The sequence below is a fragment of the Buteo buteo genome, chromosome 21 (assembly GCF_964188355.1).
Source record: "Buteo buteo chromosome 21, bButBut1.hap1.1, whole genome shotgun sequence".
Lineage (NCBI taxonomy): Eukaryota > Metazoa > Chordata > Aves > Accipitriformes > Accipitridae > Buteo > Buteo buteo.
The window spans coordinates 8,358,137-8,373,191 of NC_134191.1; the positions used below are offsets into that span (position 1 = coordinate 8,358,137).

General features: G+C 45.7%; 1 protein-coding gene across 6 annotated transcripts in view; it reads left to right on the plus strand.

Annotated features, from left to right (window-relative positions):
• The window catches only part of ADAMTS9 (ADAM metallopeptidase with thrombospondin type 1 motif 9), an 86,612-nt gene that overhangs the window by 55,658 nt on the left and 15,899 nt on the right, over nt 1–15,055 (plus strand). For 4 of the 6 annotated variants that reach the window (XR_012653878.1, XM_075053443.1, XM_075053446.1 and 1 more), the window contains 2 exons: nt 5,991–6,158; nt 11,354–11,527. The exons of 1 other annotated variant lie outside the window; for it this stretch is intronic. Coding sequence is in view for 4 of the 5 variants with exons in the window: in XM_075053443.1 (XP_074909544.1) it covers nt 5,991–6,158; nt 11,354–11,527 (342 nt within the window). In the remaining variant the exon portion in view is untranslated. The remainder of the gene's footprint in view (nt 1–5,990; nt 6,159–11,353; nt 11,528–15,055) is intronic. One more of the 6 variants, XM_075053444.1, reaches the window with a different exon arrangement.

Below are 15,055 nucleotides of genomic sequence, written 5' to 3' on the forward strand. Positions count from 1 at the left end.
TAGTGAATTGTTTTATTTCTCCCTTTTGCAAATAATCACTTGGGAAAATCTGTGCCTCTGCTGCAGAGCTGAGCAGCACAGCTGGAGGACGGAGACCCCACATGCACTGAGCCAGCATGGATGTTCTGTCTCCGCCCGTGCCTGGGGCGAGGAATGCTCCTGGGGACAGTGGGGCAAAGCCTGCTCTTGGGGACACCACGGGCTGCCCTCCGACTCCGCCAGGGCTCCTTGGGACGTTTCCACAGCGGTTCTGGGCAATGCTCACCAACATACTTGGGCTACACACTCCAAAATCCCTAATGCTCATGTCTTTTTTTTCAATCCTCCCATTTCTCTGGGGAGTCAGCACGGATTAAGTGTCTCTAAAGCCTCTTTTAAACTGCAGTGCAATGCTTTGGTGTGTTTTGCTCAGGTCTCTGGTCCAGTTGCCCTCCCTTGAATGCAGAGACCACTCTTCCCTTTTAAAGGTACAAAAATCAGATCTATTTTCTGGCCTTGTACCAGCTAAAATCACCATGACCACACACTCCTAGCAGCCGTGCACGTTAAGGTATGGCTCCCTCTTGCAGTTTTGCAGGAAAGGAAAGCCTGGCTGGGTGAATCCTGCCCTGCACTCTGTGTTCCCACCCCGCAGGCATGGACTTCTCACCGTGCCGATGCAGCCGGGTGCGAGACCGCGCTAAAACAGATCGGTGGAAGGAACAGGATTTCAAAGCGGCGACAAATATTTCCTAAATATCTCCTAAAGTGCCGCAGCCACTGGAGAAACCATAGCATGGAGCTGGGCCCTTGGTTTAAGCCTTGTTGCTTGTCTCGCTGAAGCCAAGAGAGTTACCTGCTAAGATACCTTGCTGTTGTGAGGCTAATTAAGTTAGTTTGGATGCCACAGAGCCTCTGTTGCTGGATAATTCACAAAGGCTCAGGCATTTTAAGACTTCTAGTGAAGGTTCAGCTGGCAAGTAACGATCCAGGCTTTCCTCGGTGGTGTGTCTTCTGATGTCCCTTGTGCTCGAGAGACTTCAGAGCTACAGAAGTCACAGCGCTGTGATTTCAGCATCTGATAGCAGCAGTGTAAGTTATAGTAAGAGCTGATGTAGGCTATAAGGATGCTGAAATGTAACTATGAGGATGCACGGTTGGGCTCTTCTCGTAGCTGGAGAGGTTTGCTGACATCCAGGAGCAGAGCCCCCCACGGAAAGGGGATGTAAAGCATTATAAGGCTCTGTCATTTTTCTGCTTTATTTCATCCAGCACATGTTTCAGCTCAGATTGTTGGAAAGGATGAACGAGGGCTTACTTACGAGCGCTTACTTTCCATATAATCCTTAATGTGTGGAAATCTAAACCTACAAGGCTTGATTTTAATTTCCTCCAAAAAGTTGCTCCTGGCAGAATCTGCCATTTTTAGACATTTTTAGTCTAATTCTTCCCAGCCCCCAGCCCTGCCCTTGGTGAGCTATCAGAGCATACCTATCTTTGCGAATTCATTTGGTGATCACCGCAGCTTGCATTCATTATCTCAAATACCTCCCAAATCGTCCGCGGATGCATGGGGGGCCTGGAAAAGTGGTCTGACAGCATTTTCTGAAACTTTTCATTTTGGGGAGAGAATGTGTCCAGGTTCTTTCTGGTGGTTTGCTTTTCTGCCCCGTGTTAAGCTGCCCCTTCAATGCACAAAGCTAAGGGGAAGCGGAGCAGCTCCCTTTCTTCTTGACTTCTCTGTGCTGCCTCTTCACCAAGATTTGCTCATTTGTGCCCAGGGCTGTTGAGTCATTTTGGTGCCAGACAGACCTCGCTCCCAGCCTGGCAGCATGAGCTCCCAGTGCAGAAGAGCAGGTCACGGTCTCCCACAGAAGGGTCAGAACCTGGGCCCAACCAGCCAGAAATTTTGTACAAATTAAGAGCTTTTGCGGTACATATTCTGGGGTTTTTTTCCTGGTACCAGCCCAGTGAATGAAGTAGCAGCCTTTCTATTTTACCGAGGTCTTAATGAACAAGATGTCCAGTCATCTTCCAAAATATCAGAATAGGAAACGCAGCAAGGGTTAGTTTAAAGCAATTTGCACGTACTTGGTAAAACAGAATGATCTTCATCATTCCTGAACTCTGAAACAGAAAACAAATTTTTGTGGAAACAAAAACACAAGCTTCCCACTGCACTAGAGCAGAGTGATGCGTTGCAGGAGAGATTTAGCATCATGTTCTGACCTTTCTGGAAACAGTTGTGGAAATATTCTTGTCGTATTTATTTAAACTTTTTTCTTGCATTTAGTTAAACTAGGCAGTTTTATTTGAAAAAAATCAGCAGCATGCCAATCCCCGCTTCTTGGCATGTTAACAAAACTAATCATGTAATAAACATAAAACCATTAAATATGTGCTCAAATGCTTTGATCCTAATGCTTTTAGGAAAGTCCTTTTGTTCTTATTCTCCATGTAAAGCACTAGGTGTGACTGCGGTGGTTTTAGGAGATAATAAAGGTTATAACAAGAGGAAGGGTTACAAGAGTCTTTAGTGTGATGGCTATAGCTGATTTTTTTGAAATAGTACTTCTCTATTATTTTATGTGCCACAATCATCCTGGGTTATTTAAAAAACAACACAACATGTTGTTTTCACACCATCCTCCGTGCCTGGCTGTCCTCCCGGGTTCACCCAGGGGTGATATTTGCTGCTGTGCCTCAATCACAGGCTGGAAACAGCATTTCAGAGCAACGTTTTCCCACATTTGAGTGGAGGCAGAGGGAGGTTGACCATGGGCATGCCCAAGTGCACATGATCCTCGACTCTAGGAAGCTGGTTAGTGTGAAAAGTCAATACAGTACCTTGGCTACTACTTCAGGGCTGGATCCAGAGGCAATTAAAACCAGTAGAAGTCTTTCTGTTGACTGCAGAGAGCCTTGGATGAGGCTGCTATTCCAGAGAGACCCACCTGTCCATCCCCAGTACTTGGAAATATTCTCTATGGGGATGGGGGATAGGAAAGAAATTTTTTAAAAAAAAGAGAAATATGAAAGGAGTGATTTTGTCTGTGATATTCAAATGTTTTAAGGAAGGCAAGGTCAAAGCTTACCTCACTGTGGTACTGGTATTGTTAGATACCGTAAGCAGGCAGCAGCGTTTGCAGCGATGAAGAGTCCTGCTAATGAAATGCAACGTTTCTCCAGGGTCTGAAATAAATGATGAGGCTGATGGCAGTAGCTAGGTGTATTGCTTCCCTAAGTCATATGGCATTGAGATGAAGCCCACTATTAAATTATTTGCTGCATGTGGCTCACATATGCTTAAAATCTACGTACCAAATGAAAGTTGGAAATACCTGAGAGGAATTAGAAGGCAGTTATGAAGTAGACTCGTTGCAAAGGAATTTTCAGTCTCTGATACTTGGTTACATTAGATTATTCAACCTCTTTTGTGTCAGTGCAAATGAGATCATAACTCACATGTACATGAAAGCAAACGGGTGGTTTAGATCTAAAAATGCACAGCCACCTAACTTTGATTTATATTAAAGACAGACATAGAAATCGTTAATTCCAACATCTTGGGAATTACATTTAAGTATTAACAAAATTAGGCAAATTATGCCTCAATCTCTGAGTGCACCAAGGTATGCATGCAGTCTTGTTTCATCATGGGCTGGCAAGATAAATGTCAGAATCGGGCTCCACGCCAAAGTTAAGCAATTTGTAGAAGGGGTGTAGTAATTTTGGAAATTACTAGCACCATATTATTTGTGAGATCAAATATTTATCGACCAACTTCAGGTCCCCAGAAACGTGCTTGTGTTGTTGCACAATGTGAGTATTCTTCCTTTAGAATAAGTAGCGGATCCAATGTATTTTTTAAATCGGAGAGATGTGCAAGGCTGTACTGGCTTGGGATGTGGGGGCAAGAGAGAGCGCTGATCAAGTCAGTGAATTTACTCTTTAGCTTTGTCTGTCACAGTAAAGTGGCATCAACTTGTGTGGAGAGCGCTTACGGAGAAGCACTTGAATTTTCGCTAAAGCATCGGTGTTGGTATTTAGTCCAAAGATAGAGTAAATGGATGAAAGTATTAGAAGCTTACAACTGGGTTTGGTAGGATTTGACATTCCTTCTTGCTGCTGACGTTCATTGCCTAGGGAGAGACATAGAGAGAATGAAAAAATGAGCTTCTGATGAAATTTGAAAGCTTATAAAAATAGGATAACATTAACTCAATCTTTTTCCTATTGATATTAAAGAAAAAAAAGTGAAGTTTATGAATCTGGGTAACTCATGAGAGTCTTATTTTAGAACAAGGGACAGCATTTCCTCTGTTTCTCAGTGCAAAGTTGAATGTTACTCGCTGGGGGTTTTGGCCTATCTTGAAATTGGAGCTGGGCTCAGGAAAATTCAAGAGGCGGCCATCCCTGCTGCAGGCTCGTCTGGCTTCCCTGCCTCTCCAGGAGGAGCATCATTAATGGCCCTTAAACCCTCTTGATCACAAGGGACTGAGCTACCTTTTGTCAATCTGTAAAGGTCTTGCAGCAGGAAAACAGCCTTTTTCAGAACACTGCTTATGCAAGCTTTTAAGCAGCAACGTCTGATCTTAGGAGTTACATCCAATTCTCTCTACCTTGGTCTGAACTTTTCTATTTTGGAGCATATTACTGCTCTCTCGCTGGTTCTTTGTGTACCTCTTAACACAATAGGGACAGAATGAGTTGGAAGTAATGCTGTAATTTAAAATAAGCACAGCTGTCAATGAATATGCCGATTTCTATTCTAATGGATCTTCCAGAATTGCTACGTATATAAATTGTAGTTTTTTAGGTTTGAAATGTTTTCATAGACTGGGAAGAGCTTGGGCTGTAATTTATTTCTTAGGAAATATACTGATGGGGTGGCTCTGAAATGAAGGAAGAAGCCTCATCTCTGCATGTTTGCTGCATTCTGAAAAGAAAGCAGAACATTTTATATTGAGAGATGGTTGAACCAGGGTGTTTGTGCTCAAGGATTAAACCAGGATGCTTGTGACATAGCATGTAATGACTTGCATAACATGCAATGAAGAAATTGAAGCTGAGTCTCTGGGTGCATCATGCTGAGTAAGAGGCTTGTTCTACACGAAACTGTCATATTAAATTCTTGTCGCGATTCCAGGCCCCTTTGATTCCTAAGTCTTTTGGAGGAGACTAATCTGAAATCAAAGTGAAGTTGCTTGCGGTTTGCATGCCAGAAGTGGTCACGTTTGAAAAAGTTCAGTGAACCTGCAGAGGGAGGTTGAAATTAGTTGCTTCGCTACAAAGCTTACAGCTAACTTACCTGCTGATCTGCTTTTCGCTTTGATTCTTCAGGCTCTGCCTTCTTGCCACCTTCTGAGTTGTTTTCAAAATGCATAAATCTTAAGGATGAGCATGTCCTGGTTTCAGTCTGTTTAGTAAAAAAAAAAAAAAGTAAATCAGTCTACACTGGTAAAGCAAACAGGAGCTTTAATACAGAGGACATGGAAAGTCTGCATTTTTCTCTTCTGCCTTGTCCTTTGTGCAGTTATTTCCCTCTGTAAAGGTGTATATCACACTTTACTCTCCTGATTTACCAACATTTGACCTCGCTTTGTGCCTAGGTAAATGGAAATGGTTCCTTTCAAGTTCTTCGAAGTAGATACTGAGGGCTCCTCTCTTGATCCCTGTAAGATGACTCTGCTTCTTTGAAACCACTGGAGCAATGCCAGGAATCCAGCCTGTTATCCCTGCTGAATGTCAGCTGCTTTCTTTAATTTGATGCTGGCATTTTGGGGGGCTTTGACCAAGAATATCATGCAATATTAAGTGCAAATGGAAGCATTTCCAGTGGTTTAATTCCACCCTTCCGTATCCCCTCCAGCTTTGTGTAGGGTGCCGGGGACCTGGGGATGTGCTTTTTGGTCCAGTTAAAAGAAAATGCCCTGGGTAGCCATGGCCTGTGTATAACCGTGTAGATGGCCCTGTGTGAAAGCTGATCTGTTGTTACTTTATATTTACAGTGTTCTGTCTCCTGTGGAAGGGGCCAAAAGCACCGCAGTGTGTACTGTTTGTCAAAGGAAGGGAGGCATGTAGAAGAAGATTATTGCAAGCACCTTTCTAAGCCCAATGTGCAAAAGAAATGCAGAGGGGGCAGATGTCCGAAGTGGAAAGCAGGAGATTGGGGACAGGTGAGACGTGTTGTGTACCCTTCTGCACCCTTTGATATTCTTCCTCTGTCAAATTGGTTGGAAGCTGGTTTTCCCATCACTTCTGTCCTCTTGAATTTTTCACGGGTAAAAGTTTTGGGCCAGATCCTCAGGTGGTGTAAAACAGCGTAGCTTCATGGACAGGAGTGGAGCAGCAGCTGAAAACATGGCAACTTGCTTTTAGTGTCTATCTGAAAGCAAATTCCTTGTTGTATATTTTAAGTTTCTGCTAGAAAAGGCATCAGTATATAATATTAAAGAGAATCTCCTATTTATTCGTGATTTTAATATCATTATTATTTAAGTATGTCACATCCCAAGCAAAATCTTCCTTAGTTTTGAGAAATCTGAAACTAATTTTATTATCAGCTTCCTGAGAAAGCCTAAAGAATAATCAGAGCTGTTCATGAAAAATGCTTTTCACTGCCTTTTGTTTCTTAACAAGCTCATCGCTTGATTTTGCTTCATTAAAAAGTCAGACACTGATGCATAGAGCAGAGGCTGCTGGAAGTGTGAAAGTGCTTGAAGTTACTAAGCATCTTGTTTGCTGAAAGCGTACCTTGAATCCTTGTTTTCCTGAAAATAATGTCTTTGTCATCCCCTTGAATCTGCTGCATCACATTTTTGTTTCTGAACCTCGCTTTCCCCTCTACCTCATTAGGGTGCTAATCAGCAGAATTATTGAAAATCCCAGACTAAATGAACTGTTAACTTGTAAAACATCATGTTCTCTTGTGGTCTGTCTTCCAAATTAAGGTACAAAACACCAGTTCTCGCTGTATGCAAGTTCCCTGAAAGATAAGCCATTAACACTGCTACAGGCATACATGCAAATGTTAGGACTAGAGCAGCATACTGTTGTTTAATGTCGATTATTAAAAAAGACAATAAATCCATTGAAGTTCTATGATTGTTTTCAGACTTGTATTTTTTTTTAATGCTTACCTTTATATTCATAGGATAGGAGTCTTTGCCATTATGTGTGTAAAGGACTAAGTGTGCATTCACCATGGAAGTTCAGTTACTGAGGTCTGGGTCCTTTACCCAAGGCATGGCTGGGAGCACCCAGGTAGCCCTGCATAACCCTGTGAAATGCACAGTACTGCTCCCGTATTGGAAATTAAGTTGCTATGATTACCTTTATTACCTGCAGGACCGAAACCTCAATTTTATACAGAAGCTAGACTGAAAAGAAACACGAGGCCATTAGATAGTCTTGTCATATCTGATTTGCATCTTATTTAAAGTGACTGTTCCTGAAAGCAATTTTTTACAGCTAATAATTGTAAACATAATAATGTAATGGTCTGTCGATTGCGTTAAAATACACTGATGTTAATTGGTAGAAGTGTTTTAAAATTTCCAACATTCCACTGCATGATCAGAGTTAATTTTATGCAAGTGGAGAAAGAAACTCAAGTTAATAGGAGGATGAGGTGATTTATGGCCTGAGGTAATCTCTTGTGACTAGGCAATTAAGGAATATTTGTATGCTAATGATAAGGCTAAGAATAGGCAGGCATTTCCAGGGGTAGCTCCTCAGCCCGTGTCCCTGATGCTGGAGGTGCTCAGCCAGCCGATATCTTGCTTGGGAAAAAAATAAAGGGGTAGAAACACTCATTCTGCAATATCAAACTGGGCTTTTTAAAGCCAGATGAAATGCTCTGACGTGGCTTCCTTGTGTCCAGATCCTCACTTGTGCTGACAGCGTTTCTTTGCCTGCGACAGATGAAGAGTTGGGGCTGCCAGAAGTTTGGAGCACCAGCCTTGGCCATCCCTGCGAGATGTGTGCAGGGCTTGCACGGCTGTGCGAAAGATTTAATGCCTTAGAGCCGAGGTAGATTTAGGTGCTGAACTTCTCATAAAGGCTATGAAACAGGCAGGGGTTTGGCATTCTGAATACCCCGTAGATCAGGATCTAAATGGGCACGGAAACTCCGTGTCACCTTCCCCATCACCGGTGCCACTGTTGAAAATAGGAGCCGTGATCAGTTTGCACTTAGATACTATCAAAAAAAGCTTTCTGAAGGTCTAATTGCCTCTGAAAGATAATCCCAAAGCTAAGCTGCTGTGAGCTGGCCGCCTTTTGTCCTGGGTAAACCAGCAAAAGTCTGCGTGAGAAATAAGCCAAGGTTTTCCCGTGGAAGTGCATCTTCCTTGTCGCAATATATGCGCAGGACCTGTTGTGTGTACCTTTAGGGGTTTTCTTTCTTTCCTTCCTTCCTTCTTTCCTTCCTTCCTTCTGGGAAAAGGAATGATTCAAAAAATCAGGATTAAAAAAAAAATACGGGAATGGTTAAAAATGAATCCCAGTCAGCAGTTGGCTAAGCTGGTGCTCTGCTCCCAGGTTTTTTTCTCTCTGGATGTTTTGTATTCAGAGGCTGGGTTAATTCTTTTCTAGATTGTTATGAATCCACTTTCCTGTAGCAAAGCATGTTTAATATATCTGTAATAATCAGAAGGAAAGAAAAAAGGCTTTTTTGCCAAGTTTTAAATGTGCTTGGGTCTGCACTGAAATATCAGATTTAATGTGTTTGCATCTCCTAAGCGGTATCAATTATGGTCATTTACCTTTCACTTAGCAAAAATACCAATATTTATTCTGCTGTTTGGTATTTACATATTTCAGCTACAGGCTGAAATCCAGCCCTGTCTAAAAACACAGGTAAAGTTTCCCTGTAGCCGCGCTGGCACTCGGCAGTTTGGTGATGGACTTTCTCAGTGGAGAAAGGAGCACTCCTGGGAAAACGTATAGACTCCATTGAAAAGACAAACGGGCTGCCTGGCTCGTGGCATCCCGTAGGGGAATATATAAGTACAGCAAAAGTTGGCTGCCCCTAAACTGAATATCTTCTGGCAGCGTCAGCCAGTTGTATTCCCCAAGGTAGACACAGGTTGGCTGACCAGTATTCTGGATTAAAATAGCCAGGATGAAAATGGTGTTAAAAACCCACCTTCTCTTGCCTCTGTAATGGGGCATAATGGTGTTATTTCGAAGCCAGCCATAAATCGAGCCAGAGCCACAGCAATACTGATGCTGCAGCACAGGCAGCGGGAGCAGAAGGAGATGCCTCAATCCCCCACGGAAACTCCCGTGACCCCAACTCACCAACTTTTGCCCAAGCCGGGCGCAGCCGTCGCCCCCTCCTCATCAGGCCCCCGTGCTCTGGCAGCAGCAATTCCCCGCGGTGGCCGGGCCAGCCCCACCGCAGCCCTCCTGTGCTCCCAGGGCTGGGCTCACCTGCAGCTTCGTCTCTTCGGGTCGGGACCACGCCGGTATTTCTTCCTCCTGTGCCGTGGCCGGATCGCGCTGCGGCTGCCCTGCGTGTCTGGCCCCCAAGTGCCCTTAGGAAGCTCGTTCAGCCAAGAAAAGCCGCCCCTACGTGCGCTCTTGCAGTTAGCCCCAGGGAAAGCTCTTTGCTTGCTTGCTCTCTTGCAGGAAGGGGGTTCAGATCTCTTCCAAGGGACGGTCCGGGACACAGCAGCCCTGGCCTGGGGTCCTGGGGCGGCTCGCTCCCCCACTGCAAGTCCTGCCACCGTTTATCCTCACGGGCTTACGCGGGGGCAAACTTTCCCCCAGGCGCACGGTGAAATGAGTCTACGGCTTTGCCCAGTGCCGTGCTTTGCCCTGCACAGCCGGGGACCAACCTCCCTCTCCCCAAATCTGCTCTGCCTGGGTGTCACACACAGCACAGCCCCCCGTGACAGAGCCACGGCGTGACTTGCGCTCCCTTATCGTAACATACCCGGGCGTGTGCTTTTTAGGTGGGTGATAAATGCAAACCAAAAGGCGTTTTAGAGCATGGTATGCATCCTGGTATATATGTTTCTCCAAGTTTGTGGCCATTATTCAGTTTAACCGTCCCCTATGGAATGCGTAGGACAAACAGCGCCGTTAATCACAGGGAGGCAGCGCAGCATATGGGAACCATTTGCATCACCGGTGACAGAAATCTCTCTGCTACTTTCAAAAGTTACACAAAAATACTCCCACCTTCTTACAAATATCTGAAGGCAGGCGAATATTGACAGTCAGCTTTTCTTTGGTCCTCTTGGCTTTATGGGGCATTTGGATAGTAAAGCAAACGGAGCATTATGGAGGAATACTCTGCAGAAGAGAGAATTGCTTCCCCGTTAGGCGCCCCTTAATTCCCTGCCTTAAGAAGGCTTGCTTTTATGGGTATTGCAATAATAGGCAGTAAACTTGTTTTCTTAGTTCCTGATGTATTAACTAAGGTTGCTTATATTAATTGTTAATTCAGCAAAAGGCTAATCATAGTAGTTGTGTTTTAAATGCAAACTTTTGATTTTTACAGGCTTTCTTCTATAAATGCAAACTCTTTTTATTCCAAGTCTGTATCATATACTTTAAGATCTAGCAAGGAAGAATCCATACTGGAGGGACATTAAGTACTGCTAAACTTATTACACTGAGCAGCCACAACAATAAGAAATGTTGTGTGAAAGAAAAAACAAGCTGTTAAAAGCATTGTAGTGTAGATAATAATTTGAAGATGCCTGAGAAACAGAGAAGTTCAGGCTTTTCTTGCTGTGCCTAGGAGCACGGAGAAACGTGCCGGCTGTATAACAAAGGAAATGTGAAATGCAGTTAATTTAAAGATGACATTTATTTTCACAAACTAACAGTATGCCCTGGCTTGTGTGCATGTGCACGTTTAGATGCATGCTGAAAGCAATCCCAGCTGTATCATACCTTTACCTCTCTATTGCTCCAGACTTTCTTCTATATAATTCAAGTTTGCTTTTCACTGAAGTCCACTCTAGTGACACTTGTGGCATTTGATATATTTTGAACTATTACTTTTTTGAGCCGAGCGCCCGAGAAGTCCTGTGCAGAGCCTCGCCGCCTCTGGCGTGTTGCAAGGATTTAGCAGTGCCTCTACCTCCAGAAAGTTTTGCAATAAAAATCCCGTCCGGGAAATCCTGACCTCCCTGAAGCCAACAGCAAAAATTCCCGCCGGCTTCAGCGGAGCAGGGATTTCAGCCTGTCTGCTCTGCCCTCGCAAAATTTTTTCCCTCGTGCAACGAAAAGCCTCCCCTGGAAGTTTAAACTCCGGCGTTAGAGCGTTGCTGTCGCCGCCGTTGAGGCGAACCCCGGGAACTTACCGCGATGGCCGCGACGGGGACGGCCGCTCACCTTTTGTCCCTTCCTCTAGTGCTCGGTGTCCTGCGGCCAGGGCGTCCAGCGCCGCACCGTGCGCTGCCACGGCGGTACCCCGAAGGCAACCGAGGAGGCAGAGTGTGACCCGGCCGGCCGGCCCCCTCCGCAGCGGGACTGTCACCTCCCCGAGTGCCCCACGCACCGCTGGGCAGCCGGCGAATGGCAAGCGGTAAGCGGGGGTCCCCCCCTTCGCCCTTTCCCCAGGGTCACGTCGCTTGTGCTCTCGAGCGTGCGGCGTGGGATGATGCTGGAGATGGGGGGGGGGGGACACGGGACCACCGAGGCCGGAGATGGGTGCTGGAGGGCTGCGGTTTTGGGGTTGCAACCTGGGCTTGCCAAAAAAAAGAAGAAAAAAAAAAAAAGCAGAGGAAACGCTCATGCGTGCTGGCTGGAAGGGGGGAGCTGAGAAATACCACTGTAGGGTTAATTTATTGCTTCGTGCTGCCCTTGTTTGGCTGGGACCTACGCAAATATTGAGCAGGTTTTGGGTAGGGTGGATTTGGGTCTGTTCCCAGAGGCTGAGCCCTGCCGCGCTGCTCTGGCAGTGACCCCCGTGCCTGTGGGTTTGAAGGAATTGGGGAACATTGGGAATTCCCGCTTTCCTGCCCCATTACCCCTGGTTCCTTCTGACAGCTCTCTCCTTTTGCCGAGCTCCCGCTCCGTGCTTTTTGCCAAACCGTGAGCAGCGCTGAGATAAGGTCTCCCACGGGAGACGGTGCTTTTCTGAGTGATGGGGATCGGTCCCCAGCCAAACCAGCCCCTTAGGCTGGAGCAGGAGATAAAGCTGCTGCTCCGGTGGTTCAGGGAGAAACTCCGACTCACCTGTGGTGTGGGTGATGGGTGGGCAGGAGGACAAGGGGACCGTGGGCAGGAGGAAGGGGTCCAGGAGGAGCTCTCCCGTGGGCTGCCCGCAGGGTGCCGTGGCAGGCTTCGATTGCCCAATAGGTTTGGGCATAGAGAGTTCAGACCAGGCACCAAAATGATTGTTTTCATTCTGGTTTCATTCCGCTCTTAGCCATCCCTGGCTAAATCCTGCCCCAGTTCTCCTCCATCCCTGCCCTGCTGTGGGGATGCAGGGGATGGAGAGGGGCAGAAGAACCCAAAACCATTGCCGGCCCCAGTGGCAGGGCAGCAGGGGCTCCATCCTGAACCCTCTGAAGAGCAAAGGTCTCACCGACTCTGGAGGTGGATGACCAGGGCCTGATCCTGGTCACCCTGACACTTGCAGTGATCAATGCCGGGCAGCAGGAGAAATATTAATCAAACGGGGGCCCGGCTTTCATTGGCACACAGGCCCCTTTTATATTGCTCCTGCGTGGCCCAGGGAGGTCTTGAAGGGGGACAAAATTTGTCGAGGTCCCTTCCCCTGCTGAGCCCCTGGTGTAAATGCAAAACAGAGCCTCCTGCTCCGGTGTCAAAAGATGGGGAGGCACCGCCGGGTTCTTCCTCAAAGTCTTGGTGTTCGCAGACACTTCCAGAGCCTGCCTTTATTGTGTCAGCAAAAAAAAGAAAGAAAGAAAGGGGGAGGATAGGAAAAGCACCTCACGTGTGCAGAGGCTGTGCAACTTTTCCGCTTTTTTAATTGCAACTTTTCCGCTGCAGCAAGAAGAAATTCAAGGTTAAGGCAGCGTGTGCTTTCCTCTCATCTTGCCTTCCCCACGAGCTCCTTCTTGGCTCGTTACTGCATGGAGCATCCCAGGCTGCAGGCATTATCTAATATCCCTCTGCCCGCGGTACCTCAGCCTGTCGGGGATGATACAAACAAGTTTAGCTTCGTTTCCTCGGTCTTGGCAGCGCTGGGAAGTTGGGTTTGTAATCCTATGTAACATGGCCATGAGTACAAGAGGCCCGAGAGGTCTGTGCCCCTATTCCCACCTGCCCGGGAGCCGAGGGGCGATGGGAAGCAGCAGGAGGCAAAGCCGAGCTGACCACGCAGTGGTACCCAACGGAACCACGCCAGCCTGGAAAAGAAACACAGGAACAGCCGAGGGGGCTCCAGCAAATTCCTCGCAATGAACTTTTTGCGTTTACAGAGCCTGTTAAATTTCTTCAGCTAATAAATTTACAGGCGGCAAAGTAGGTCACCAAACAGCATGTAGTTGCAGTTCTTACCCAACAGTGTAATTAGCCCTGAAAAGCCATGGCTCCTACCCCGTCCTTTCACCCTCTTTCCCTTATTTTTGCAACTCTTCAAACCAGTGGCGAGAGGCCCCTGCCTGCCCCTACCCTGCCAAGCCCGTGGTGGGAGGTGGATGCTGATGTTTTCCTAAGTTTTCCAGGGCTTCCCATTGCACTGGGGAAATTTTTAACGTGTTAATGGAGATTTTTTTTTTCCCCCAGGGGAGCTTTGCTAGGGGAGTGGGATGGAAGTTTCATCCCCCATAAATAACCATTAGTAGAAACATGTAGGAGATGTCCAGTGGGAGCTCGCCCCATGGCTTCATTCTTCTTCTGAGCACTTCTTATTTTGTTCTGATGTACCTGGTGAAAAAAAGTAGTAGCACCTTCTCCCCAGCCATTAATACTGGCCGCATGTTATTTATAGCGAGGAGGCAGAGATTGCATTAGTATTCTGTGGGCAGGGAACAGCAATGAACCCTAATTGACATGAAAGGCGGGATGTAAAATAACATCCCAGTGCTGTCTTGTTCTTGATTTCTTATCTCTAAAGGGAATCTGTCAAGACGGGTTTTTTTATTGTTCCTTTTTGTTGTTGTTTTTTAGAAAAAAGTTGGTCTTGCCAATGAAAAGGAATAGGGAACTTATTGGAAACCGTTTATTGCTCTGTTGGTGTATCACCATTAATTAGCTGTTCTCAGTGACCACACCAGGGAGAAGAAAGTCAATAGAAAGGGCCTTGCTAATGTCAAAGTAAAACTCAGACCAGGGTCACAAAGAAAAAGGGAAAATTGGGAGACAGAAGGAATTTTTGGTTTTTTAATATGAACCTCTGTGGAAGGACAATGCACGGCTCTGGAAGCTGCAATGCAATTCTTGAATCTTTGACATTTGCTGTTTGGGGGAAAATCGTGCCATCCTTGCCTGATTTGGATTGCAGAGTTACCCAAGGCATGTTTGAAGTGTTTGTGGTGTGGGGGTTTGTTTCATCTCTGCGTCACATTTTGATTTTTAAAAAAAGGAAAACAATGAATACTTTCGCAAAGCAATGCCTTTGGGCTTTTTTAATTAATATTATTACTCTTCTAAAACAGTTGCAGAAGTGCTTGAAATGGTCCTTAATTTGAACTGCCAGGAAAATAGTTTAGAATTTGGGAAATGAAGCAAAAGAGACAAATATTGTCAAATGCCTGACCTGTTTTTCAGCTCTTGCTATCAATAGCTGTGATACCCTGGCCCTGCTGTTTTATGTGAGATTTAGATCAGTCACGAACATGAGATTTCATACAAAATCTATCACCGTATTAAAAGGAAAAATAGCCTTTTCATGCTAGCCGAACTGTCCACTTTCTACATGAATAATGTTTTATAACCTTGGGGTGGCTGATTGGAACCTCTGCGGCGTTTCTCTTTGATTTATTTTATGATGGTCTCACTGTCTTTGAGCCGTATTTAATATCGCAGTGGGATTACTTTAATTGCCAGTTGTCCCTAAAAATACAAATAATCAAACGTTCATTTATTGATGATGACAAAACATGCAGAACTGGCTTAGGTTTATTTGGCCATACAACCATTA